The 13,129-nt window shown below is 40.6% G+C and overlaps 1 protein-coding gene across 1 annotated transcript in view; it reads left to right on the top strand.

The window, feature by feature from the left end:
• The window catches only part of LOC125484719 (latent-transforming growth factor beta-binding protein 2-like), a 34,326-nt gene that overhangs the window by 3,003 nt on the left and 18,194 nt on the right, over positions 1-13,129 (top strand). The window contains exons 3-8 of the mRNA XM_048604567.1: positions 299-483; positions 2,242-2,422; positions 4,352-4,477; positions 5,680-5,802; positions 10,174-10,290; positions 12,206-12,445. Coding sequence (XP_048460524.1) covers positions 299-483; positions 2,242-2,422; positions 4,352-4,477; positions 5,680-5,802; positions 10,174-10,290; positions 12,206-12,445 — 972 coding nt within the window. The remainder of the gene's footprint in view (positions 1-298; positions 484-2,241; positions 2,423-4,351; positions 4,478-5,679; positions 5,803-10,173; positions 10,291-12,205; positions 12,446-13,129) is intronic.

Genomic DNA, 13,129 nt, shown 5'->3' with positions numbered 1-13,129 from the left:
TAACAGATTTTGTTGAGCCAAAATCATGCACCTTGTACTCGTTAAATGGAGAATGGTGAATTTCAAACAGTTGTTTGAAGAGTTACATGCAAAAAGCTTAACACTGATGCCTGGTTCCCATCAGTTAATACGCTTTATAATACTAAGTAGGACCTCTGCTTCTAGTTTTCTTATGTTCTTTAGATTATTCTGTTTTTGGGGTAAATTGACATTTTGTAATTGGGATTTTAAAAACCCAGATATGAATAGACAGTTTTTTTTTCTGAAAATTATTCATGAGTTATTTCTTTATTTATAGAAAAGGGAAACTTTTCTTGGAATCCAACAAGCTCCGCCCCAGTGTTTGCCATAATACAAGCAAATGATTCTAAAGCTGTTTCTGTGTTAGGATTGACGCTTGTATTGTGCAACTGCAGTATCAATTCAACTTGTGATTATTCCAGATCAATTTTGACCGTGGGAAAAAACAATACTGTTTTTAAGGTAAGTTAAATGAAAGGCATGAATCATTTCACACTAAAGTTATGTGATAGACCATATTCAGTCACTGAAGCAGTCTGTGTCTATATTTATCAAGACCTGAGCAGCATCCAGTAACATTCACATCTCACAAGTGCCAGGCAACGATCATCTCAAACAAAATAGAATCTAACCATCTTCCTTTGAGGTTCAACATCTTTACCATCACTGAGTTCCCCACTATCAATATCTTGGGTGTTATCAGTGACCAGACAAACATTAGCCAAAAAATACTGTGGCTATGAAAGCAGGTCAGAATCCATGGGTTATGATATTATATGACCAGTCTGGGTGCCCGCCTCTTAATATAAAGGTTTGGTGGATACCTCTGAAATAGGCAGCCTGCTGATATATGAAAAAAATACATATAATGATAACAATAATACATGTTGCTACAAGTTCAGATGATTCCAATATTTTGATGCTGCCTGTGCTATAATACCTTTGGCATGGACAGTTATGTGGGAGGCAGATTTATTTATATTTAAATGGTTAAAACAGTGGGAAGGGTGTGCATTCATTTGAAGATGCCTCTTGCCAAAGGGAGACCCCATGAGAAGATTGCACTCTACCCTTCTCTCTTTCCCGCACAATCTTTAAATCCCACACCACCGCACCTGTCTTCTCCACTTTCTTTTTAAATTCATTCATGGAATGCCTAGGCCAGCATTTATTGCCCATCCCTAATTGCCCAAGGAGCAGTTAAGAGTCAACAACATTGCTGTGACCCTGCAGTCACTTGTAGGCCAGGCCAGATAATGACCACAGTTTCCTTCCCAAAAGTGCATTAGTGAACCAGACCCAATCCAAAGCTCATACACTTGCCTGGATCTGGGATCCATGTGTTCTCCTGTACGGGTCTGCCTGTAGTCCTGGCAGCATCACCATGAAGCTGCTGGTCAGTGGCAGTAATTCTACCATCAGTTTGTTTAACCCAGCACCTAATTGCCACAGGACAGGCCACTAATTGACCAGTCTACTGGCCACTGGTCTGCTGGCCACTGACTTATTTTCCTAATGTTCCACCTTATTAATTCATCAATAGGTAAATAATTCCCCTCCGAATTTCTTAAAAATTATCCATCACCTCCAAAGCACAGTCAGGAGTCTGATGGAATACTTTCCACCTGCCTGGATGAGTATAGCTCCAAGAATGTTCAAGAAGCTCAACACCACAAGACAAGGCAGTTTACTTGATTGGCCCCCATCCACCACCTTCAACATTCTCTCCCATCACGGTGGCAGCAGTGTGTACTATCTACATGTTTCACTGCAGAAACTCACCAAGGCTCCTCCAACAGCACCTTCTAAACTAGTGACTGCTTCCAACCTGACTTGGCACTATATCTCCACTTCTTCACTGTCACTGGGCCAGAATCCTGGTACTCCCTTCCTGTCAGAACTGTGGGAGTAGCTACACCCCAAGGACTGCAGCAGTTCAAGAAGGCAGTTCAGCAGCAATTTCTCAAGGACAGTCAGGGCTGGACTAATAAATGCTGGCTAAGCTACCGAAGGCCACACGTCATCAATGAATTAAATAATACATAGTGTTACTGAGAGATAACGTAGGTTTATTGGGGGAACCCAAGAGTATCTACAATTGGACTGATACATCATAAGATGTAGGCTGTTTTATTCCATTGTTTGTACAGTTGTGGAGAGAAGGAATGGTATTCCATTGAAAACCGATATAAATCTAAAATCTGTCTGTTTGGCATTTAGATCCCAGCATGTAATTGTACCCCTGCCTACACGGGTGATTACTGCACTGAGGATTTTGATGCTTGTCAAGATAACCAATGTTTCCTGAATGACACTTGCAAAGACCAACCTGCACCATTGGAGGGTTACACCTGTGATCCCTGTCCAGATAATTTAAGAGGAGATGGGATTAAATGCTATGGTGAGGATAAATTCTCCTTTCTCAGAAACATAAAGTATGTACGCAATGATAAACGCTAAAAATTAGAAATAAGTCTTCACTTCTAAAATTCTGCTGGAATGTATTAATGCAGTTATATGTGTACCTTACCTCATGAATTGTTCTGCATGTTCTACTCTTGAATGTTTTATTAATGTTTCTAGAATATATAGAATACAAAGGACTAGATTTCCAACTCAGAGGTGGTCCCACCACTGCCTTGAGACGGGCAGCAAGTGGGACCATCCCAGGCTCCTGGCCCTAGGTGACCTATAGACAGGTCAGCCCTCAAAGGCAACAGACCTAAAGTGGGAATGGGAATGGGATGAGTCCAGGGATGAGCTATTATTTTAGTGAAATTTAATTCGGGAGGAAAATTAAAATGACGAGAAATGTTCTACCTGATGTGATCACTTAATCAGTTACAAGTTAGAAAGGGTAAAAAAAGGAGTTAAACACTTGGCACTGTAGAAAGATAACATCAACATATTCAATACTGTGATGCAGATAACAGACATAAAGGCTGAAGGCATTTTAACATAAAATTATGTGAACTCTCAAAACCCTATTCCCAGAGATATTTTGATTAAAAGCAATCTGCAATTCAACCCATTTTACATGCTGAAGAAGTTACCATTTTGAATGCTGTACATCAAATGGAATTTATGAAATTATATTTAAAACAACTTAATGTAATATCCCCAAGTTTGCAGATGACAAAGTTAAATGGGAGGGTGAGCTGTGAGCAGGATGCAGAGATGCTGTAGTGTAATTTCAGCAAGTTAAGGGAGTGGACAAATGCATGATAGATGCAGTATGATGAAGATAAATGTGAAGTTATCCACTTTGGTAGGAAAAACGGCAAGAGATAGATTGAGAAAGGGGAGGTGGAATGAGACCTGAATGGCCTTGTACACCAGTCAAGGAGAAACAAAAATACTGGTGCAGCATGTGGTGACGAAGGCAAGTTAAGCATTGACTTTCATAGTGAGATAATTTGAATACAGGAGTAGGACATCTAGCTGCAATTCTACAGGGTGTGACCACATCTGGAAAATCGTGCGCAGTTTTGGTCTCCTTATCTGAGGAAGGATATTATGGCTACGGGGGTGGTGCAACGAAGATTTACATGTCTAATTCCTGGGATGGCAGGACTGACATATGAAGACATACTGGATTGGTTCGGACTATATTCATTGGTATTTGGAAGAATGAGGTGGGGTGGGGCAATCTCCGAGAAACTTGAAAATTCTAATTGAACTAAACAAGGTAAACACAGGAAGGATGTTTCTGATGACTGGGGCATGCAGAACGAGGTGTCACAGTCTAAAACAGTCTAAAATATACACGTAGGTTACTTAGGACTGTGATGAGGAGAGATTTTTTCACTGAGAATGGGGAGCTGTGGAACTCTCAGCAACAGAAAGCGATTGACCCAAAACCTTTGGATATTTTTCTCGAATTTATGGAATACAAAGGACCAGATTTCCAACTCAGGTGGTATTGGATGACAGGGTAATCCCATCATTCTAATCCCAAGAAGAAGTTAGATTTGGTTCTTAGGACTAAAGGGATCAAAGGTATGGAGAGAAAGTGGGAATAGGGTACTGAGTCGGATGATTAGCCATGATTATATTGAATAATGGAGCAGGCTTAATGGACTGAATGGCCTAACTCTTCCTCCAATTTTCTAGGTTTCTAAAACACAAATTTGTCCTGGTTCAATTTTGCAATGGAGCATATCCACAGAGAAAGGCATTTGCAGACCAGTAGAGATTTTGAAAATAGTGAAGTAACATCCATGAAGATAGATTTAGAATGTCTACCTTAATGAATGGAATTTTGTTTAGAAACAAATAAAGCTTCTGACTTTTTAGCAGCTGTCTTACATTCTTTTGTTTGGCATTTTAGACTTAGATGAGTGCCAAGAAAATACGCACACTTGTGAACAGATCTGCACAAACGTTTTTGGAGGATTCAACTGTAGCTGCAACCAAGGTTACACAATAAATACATCAAACAGCTCCCTGTGTACTGGTAAGATACCAATACTTATCATCTGACTGAAATGACTTATTGCTGATGAAAAGGATGGATAAAGATACAAACACTACCATGTCATTTAAGCAGCCTAAAATACATATTGTCTAAATATACAATGGTAGAATTAGTTTTATTCAAATTATACTGTAGAAATTATTTGCAAAAGTCAATAAATTCAAAGTGATTATCCATAATGCCAAAATGGCAACCAAGAATAAGTTGTAGATCACCCCTCATTCTTCTAAACGCTAATGAATAAAGGCCTAACCTGTTTAGCTGCTCTTGATAAGTCAACTCTTTCATCCCAGGAATCAGCATGGTGAATCTATTCTAACTTGCCTCTAAAGCCAGAATAGGCTTTTTTAAGGACAGGTACCAAAATGACTTTACGCCTTGCCAACACCGTGGACTGTTGTAACAAGACTTCCTTGTTTTTAACCTCCAATCCCTCTGCAATACTGGCCAATCAAAGGCTGGCAAAACCTTAATCACCCACTGCCTCTAAGAGCAGTGGTTGCTGATGGCAATACACCACCTGAGGCCCAAGATTATCAGAGAACCCCCATTCCAAAGTGGATAAAGGTAGAAACGGGTCGTGGGGTGAGGGTCAGGAAGGGGCAGCAGATGGTTTTCAGTGGCCAACACCCTCCCCAAAGCTAGATCCTCAATTAGGCAGAGAGGACCTGATTACATACAAATGCCAGTAGACTGTGTGGGACAGCTTTGCAAACTTCCAATTAATCTCAGTGTCAAGGAAAATGGTTGTCCATTGGCTCATTAAAGAGAATCATTAACTTCCTATAACCAGTGAACCAATATGACCTTCCAGCCCTTTCCTGCCTCTGAAATAATTGGGGATAGGTTTACTGCTAGTAAGAGACAGAACACCCACAACTGGGCAAGCTCAATGGCAGATACCCATCCCAACAGGCCGCACTAAAACCAGCCCTTCTTTCTTCTACATCTACCCCAAGATAAAAGCAATGTACTGTACCAGCACACACCCCTGATACAAACTTTACACTGTATTCCATTCCAGTGAAAGAAGTATCTAATTAATCATGTGTGTGAAAATACCAAAGACAAAAATTGAAAATTTATGCATATATCTCATTCAGAATAACGCGTATTAAAGAGGACCAGAAACCTGTGGAAGTGAGCAGTGGCTCACAGTAATTATTTCTATCCTGTTTCAGACATTGACGAATGCAGCAATAACTCTACATGTCCCCAAAATGCAGACTGTCACAATGGAATGGGCAATTACTCATGTGTATGCAAGGCTGGATACGAAGGAGATCCATTCAGGTTCTGCATTGGTATGACATCTCCTTTAATTCAGTACTTAATATGTAAGGCACAACACATATGGTAGTGTATAAAAAATTATGCATAAATGCATTAACATTGACATGACGTGCAAATTAATTTTGTCACAACTACCTTTTTGACACACCATTGCCAAAACAATGTAAACCTATCTATTCTGTTTATTGGAAGAATAAAACATTCCGATCGTACTTTTGAGATGTAATCTTTCTGCTCTTAAATGGACAGATGGGTACATCATCATTTCTTGAGTTCTATAAATACAAATTCTCCTGCAGGATGTCCTCATTAAAATCATAATATACTCATCATTGTAGGTACAGTGTAACTTTTAAATTATTGTTTGTTCTTCCACTAACTACAGAGGTCTTTGTGAGACCATCCTCTCCTACTTGGCAACGTTCATCATAATTAATTAATAATAACCTTTATAATCTAGAAATGTAGAATTTCTATCACTTTCTAGCAAGAGAATGGATACTGAGCTTACTCCTGGAATTTAGTTCTTGCATCAGTGCCCAGCCTACAACAACATGCATGCTATAGGTTAAAAGCAAACCCTTTCTTCAATATCCCAATACTCCCAACTCACTGGAGCTCTCCTTCATGAATTAACTTGATTTTTGTTTTACCAAGTAGTCATTCTTACAGTATTTCTGAATAAAGCTGGCAATTAGAGCCAAACCTCAATTTATAATAATATCTCCATAGTGTTATCGAGCCATACAGCATAGAAACAAGCCTTTCTGCCCACCACATTTTTGCCAACCAACAAACACCAAACCTCACTAATCCCTTATATCTGCGCTGGGTCTAAAGCCCACTATGCCCCAGCATTTTCAGTACTCATTCAGACTCTTCTTAAATATTGCAAGATTACCTGCCTCCGCCACCCCCTCGGGCAGCATGATCCACAATGTTCCTACATCATCAGAACGGCAGCAGAGTAGGGCTCGTGAGCCAGGCTAGTCCACTCCAATGGCTTCTCTTTTCTTCTCTTCTCTTGTTTTTTTTTCTCTTTTTCTCCCTTCCTTTACTCAACCTTTGTTCTGAGCCTGGACAGCATCAGCCGCAGTGAGTGATCTCAGCACGGACTTGGGTGATCCCAGTGTGGACCTCGTGGCAGCAGCGAGTGAACTCAGCGCAGACTCGAGTAAGCCCCTACCTACTTTCCTGGCGAGCACAGGACCTGGCATCAGAATCAGTGGCTGCTACATTGGCAAGGGTGAGGTAGGCCCAGTGGTGAAAGATGACACCTGAGGATCGATGACTTCATTATTGGTGAGTCCGGCAATGGCAACACAGAAACAGTGGTGAAGGGCATCGCAGTGACAGCGATGACGTGGGCCCAGCGATAAGAGATGCGACTCTGGCATTGGTGGGTCTGGCGCAGGCAGTGGCGAGCCAATGGTGGTGGAGAATCAGATCAGCAGCAAAAGATGGTACCTGAGGAGAGGGGACTTCCACGTTGGTTGGATCCAGTGCAGGCAGCAGCGAGATGGTGAAGGAGAGTTGGTGGCACAGGCGTTGTTGATGATCAGCTGGCTCAGAACTTATGGACTCTTTCAGTTAGATATTTTTCTTTTCTTGTTCTTAACCCTATTCAAAATGGCACTGGATCGTGGCAACGGTGGAAAAGCTTTTCACTGTATTTTACTGCTTTTCTCACTGTAAAATACATGTGACAGTAAAATCATTAATTCATACCTAACACTCTCTAGATGAAAATATTTTTTCTCAGATGTCCTCTTGACTATTTGCTTCTCAACTTACACTTATGCTGTTTGGTCTTAGACAAGTCTGCCACTGGACAAAGATTATCACGATCTACTCTGTTTCTCCCAATTTTGATCAATAAGATTCCCCCCTCAGCCTCCTCTGTTCCAAGGAAACCAGACCCAGACTATCCAGCTGTGACTCATAATTTTAAAAATTGTTTCAAACTGCCGTATTATGCTAAACTAAGATAATTATCAGAGACAATGGATTGAATTTCGCCATCAAAGACTTGATGCCAGGAATATTTCTAAATCTGAGCACGCATTTAGATGTTGTACTTGCTGGCTGGATTATATAGGAGCAGCCAATTATTTAGTTTGCTTCCAATTTTGCTGTGCAATTCGGGCATGCAGGCAGGTTTGGGAGCTGGAAGGCTAGAGTGCGAAGTGAAGGTTGACTGGCAGCCCCATTGCGGACACAGTAGAGCAGTAGGACACATAGTTGTGGCAACTGCTTGTTTGAGGATTTTTAAATACTTTCATGCTATCTGGGTATCGCTGGTAAAGCAAGAATTCGCTACCCAAATCTAATTGCCCTTGAACTTGCTCAGCCATTTCAAAGGGCAGTTAAGAGATAACCTAAATGCTGTAGATTGTGAGTCACATGTTGGCCAAAGCTGGATGGCAGATTTCCTTATCTGAAGGACATTTATTTTTTTTAAACAACCAGTTTTTTAAACTTCCAGATTTTATGAATTATCGTAGAGTCATACAGCATAGAAACGGACCCTTCAGCCCAACTTGTCCATGCCGACCAGGTTTCCTAAACTGAACTAGTCCATTTTTCCTGCATTTAGTTCATATCCCTTTATACCTTTCCTATCTGTGTACCTTTTCAAATAGCTTTTAAATATTGTAATTGTACTCGCCTCTAGAACTTCCTGTGGCGGCTCATTCCATATACACATCACCCTCTTTGTGAAACATTTGACCGTCAGGTCCCCTTTAAATCTTTCCACTCGCACCTTAAACCTAGGCCTGCTAGACTTGGACTCCCCTACCCTGGGAAAAAAAAGCCTTGGGTTATTCACTCTATCCATGCCACTCCTGATTTTATAAACGTCTATAAGGTCACCTCTCAGCCTCCAACACGCCAGAGAAAAAAGTCCCAGCCGATCCAGCCACTCCTTATTACTCAAACCCTTCAGTCTCAGTAACATCCTTGTAAATCTTTTTAGCACCCTTTCCAATTTAATAACATCCTTCCAAAGCAGGGTGACCAGAATCATGTGCAGTTTTCCAAATCTGGCCTTACCAGTCTTATACAGCCTTAACATGACGTCCTAACTGCTGTACTCAATGCTCTGAACAGCAAAGACAAATATGCCAAATGCCTTCTTCACCACCCTGTCTACCAGTGACGCCACTTTCACAGAACTATGTGCCTGCACTCCTCGGCCTGTCTACTCGACAGCACTCCCCAGGGTCATACCATTAACTGTATAAGTCCTGTCTTGGTTTGTCTTACTGAAATGCAATACCTCACATTTATCTAAAATAAACTCCATCTGCCATTCCTTGGCTCACTGACCCAGTTGATCAAGATCCCATTGTACTGTTTGATAACCATCTACTCTGCCCACTATACACCAATTCCATCTGCGAACTTACTAACCATGTATCCTATATTCACATCCAAATCGTTTATATAAATGACAAACAACAGTTGACCAGCACCAATCGTTGCAGCACACCATTGGTCACAGACCTCCAGTCTGAACAACAGCTCTGTACCACCACCCTCTGTCTCCTACCATCAAGCCATTTTTATATTCAATTGGCTAGTTCCCCCTGGATTCCACGTGATCTAACCTCATGAACCAGTCTACCATGAAGACCTTGTTGAAGGCCTTGCTAAAGTCCATGATAAAGACAACGTCTACTGCACTGCCTCAATCTATCTTCTTGATCACCTCTTCAAAATACTCAATTAAGTTCGTGAGACATGATTTCCCAGACACAAAGCCATGCTGACTGTCCCAAAGCAGTCCTTGCCTTTCCAAATGCATGTAGATTCTGTCTCTCAGTATCCCCTCCAACTACTTACCGCCACTAACTTTATGGTCACCAGTCTATGATCCCCTAGCTTTTCCTTGCAGCCTTTCTGAAATAATGGCACAACATTAGCTACCCTCCAGTCTTCTAGCACCTTACCCATGATGATGCAAATAGCTCTGCTAGGTGCCCCAAAATTTCTTCCCTGGTTCCCACAAATGAACTGGGATACATTTGATGAGGTCCCAGGGATTTATCTACATTTATAATTCTACCACAGCCAGAGTGGGATCTGAATATATGCCCTGAAAGCATTAGACTTCATCTCCGGAATACTGGTCTGGTGATGTTACCATAATGTCACCATTTCCCCTACTCACCCATGTCTGAGATTACTGGAATGTTTTCATTCTCTAATAACAACAACTTGCTGTTCAAAAATCCACTGGAAGTCTGTGAGAAATATTAAGAGGAATAGATACCAAGGACCTTCCCCTCACAAAATCCAGATAATAGATCAATTAAAAAAAAATAAGTTGACATGTCCAACTTCTATATTACATTTTATTGCTAATGTACTTATTTCAGATGTGGATGAATGTCTTGATAGTAATTCATGTGCCAGCAATAATTCCATCTGCACAAATACTGAAGGCTCTTTTAACTGCACATGTCTCAAAGGATATGAAGGAACCAACTGCACAGGTGAGGAATACATTTATATTGGCTGGAATTATTGTTGCTGGAATAATTGGTCTTGTAACGGTAGTTGTTCAAATTGACTTTCTGCTTTAAATAAAATCACTAGTTTAGTTAGTTTACTCTATACTGTAGGATAAATTTTCTACTCCTCATTAGAGTGTGAAATTGGAAATAAAATTAGTCAGTTTTGATTACAGCACTTAAAGATCAATGTGCCATCAATACTTTCTCTCATACCTATTCCATGTAACACACCTTTTGTTATGGAGGTTCCATTATCTGACTCCCCATGCTTTCAACCCCTGATCTATATTGGTTTGGAACGGTTGACAATGTTATACTAACCATTAGCACTACCGTACCGTAGTGTTCTCTGCTACATTAGAATTAGAATTAGAATTAGCTTCAGTGGCACCTGCACTCGAATGAGTGCAGTGAAAAGTTTGCCCCTTATGGTGCCATCTTCAGTACAAGGTACAGATACTTCAGTATTTGGTACGTTAATGACCACCCATTTGTTTGAAGTAAGTGAATAACTATTTCAATTCAAAAAGCATAATGACAATTTGACATGAGCCATGAATATTGCAGCCAACAATTTCATCATATCTTTTAAATTCTCTCTTTCTGTAACAGGGAAGCATTGGGAGGGGTGTTGATGGGTTATGTTTCTTTTAATGAAGAGTGGACTTGTGATGGAAAACTGTGGTTTTCAGTTTCTTAGTAGTATAGTTTTTCTTAGTATCCCTACAGTATGGAAACAGGCCCTTCGGCCCTACATGTCCACAATGGCTCTCAGAAGATCCCACCCAGAATCATCCCCCTATAACCCACCTAATATACACATCCCTGAACACTATGGGCAATTTAGCATGGCCAACCAACCTAGCCTGCACATCTGTGGACTGTAGGAGGAAACCGGAGCACCCAGGGGAAACTCACGCAGACACGGGGAGAATGTGCAAAATCCACACAGTTAAATTCCTATTGTTTGTGGCTGAATGAGGTCGTGACAATTTCAACAACTGATCCTCGTTAACTTGCCGCTGGCTAACTTCTCACCTGGAACAGGGAATTTGCTGCCATCTGTAGAAATGCCGGCATTGGCATTCGGAATTGCATGGAGATGGTGTGGGTTGGGGAGGTGGAGAGGATTCTGGAGCTAGAAAAGGCTTAAACTTTCTTTCTGACATTCTCAGAGACATTTATATTGAATGACCTTCCTTCTCAGTTGCCTTTACATGGCCAGTAGGCCATGACAACATCTTCACTAAAATCAGAATTAATATTGCAGTCAGGAAGAAATATTTCATTGAACATGTGACAACCTCTGACATCTTCCTGTGACAAGTCTAGTAATGATGCAATATTTAATTAGGCAATTTTGTGTCAGGTTGCTTGCAGGATCATGTGGATGGGAAAAGAGGATGTGAGAGTCCCTTATGCGCATGTATAATAATACTCGATCCAGCTTTTAGAAGGGGTCCCGATCCTAAGCTGTAGATTGGTGTCCTATCAGCAGCAGCCATTTGTCTCCCTGGTGGTGCTGCCATTTAATAGAGCTATCTGTCCTTTATAACCTGTCAGCTCGCAAGGATTTGTGCTCCTGGGATCCTTGATCCCAAAACAAGCCTTAACAGTAGCAGTATTCAATTTTTAAGAAAATGCTATTCCTAGCATTTACGAGGCCATGATATCCCTCTCCCTAATATGTTGTATAAGTGAAAAAGAAACATCAATGTGGGACATTACATTAATAGGAACCTTGGAGAGAAAGTATGTGATCAGATGATGGGGCTGATCAAAATTAACCAAATGATCTTGAAACATTCTGCTATTGTGCTTTATTTGGTGCCATACTTATTCTATATTTTGAGATATTAAATATTTTATATTTTCCCATCTTAAATGAATACAGATATTGATGAATGTGCAGAAAATCAGAACAATTGTCCCTTGAGTTCTGTGTGCAACAATACAGCTGGCTCATTCATATGTCAATGTAAAGACGGCTATGAAAGTCCTAACTGCACTGATATTGATGAATGCACCAGATTTCTGTTTGACTGTCCAAGTAACGCCGGCTGTGAAAACATACCGGGTTCATTCATCTGTTCCTGTCTGCCTGGATTCAAAGGAAATGCAACATTCTGCGAAGGTACTGATTGTTTCACCATTTATTTCTTACCTTGTTACAATTCTAATAAATTCAAACATTATTGTAAACAGCTTCACCCTTCTTTAAAATAATTGTTAACAGAATATTCTAGAAATGTGTTCTGAATTATAATGTCATCGTGTATTTGAAAGTTTTTCATTAATGTGTAACCAATTAAACAAATCCTGAAAAAGGCTTTTAAGTTCTATAGATGCTGAAAATCGAAATAAAAACAGAAGGTCGTGGAAATACTGAGCAGGCCAAGCATCATCTGTAAAGGGAAAGATAGAGTTAACATTTCAGGTCAATATCTTTTATCGGTTCTCATGAAAGTTCATCAAATTGAAGCAGTCATATAGAGTTTTGTCTGGAGATCCTAAGTCTGCCGTTGGGAGGATCTGTGTATCAGTACATGCTAACACCCGGTTCCAAAAGGTGATTTTTGAAGTAACAACCACTGCAGTGACTAACTCCAGGTGCCTTGTATAATTACAGCCAACAGGTCAGTTTCTGAACCAGGAAAAATGAATAAGAGGCTTTCCAGCATTGAGAAATTGACAGCCCTATAGTATCAGAGGTGAGGCTGCTGATGTAGGTAGGAGAAAGGGAGGGTACCTCAAGATTAAGAAGTTTCACAATTTCTAAAATGAAAGAGGCCATAGCTGCCAGGCTGGCCTCGTGGAG

This window comes from Rhincodon typus, chromosome 13, assembly GCF_021869965.1.
Source record: "Rhincodon typus isolate 14 chromosome 13, sRhiTyp1.1, whole genome shotgun sequence".
Lineage (NCBI taxonomy): Eukaryota > Metazoa > Chordata > Chondrichthyes > Orectolobiformes > Rhincodontidae > Rhincodon > Rhincodon typus.
Note: the sequence above shows the minus strand (reverse complement) of the source record. Positions and strands in the feature narration are given on the sequence as shown.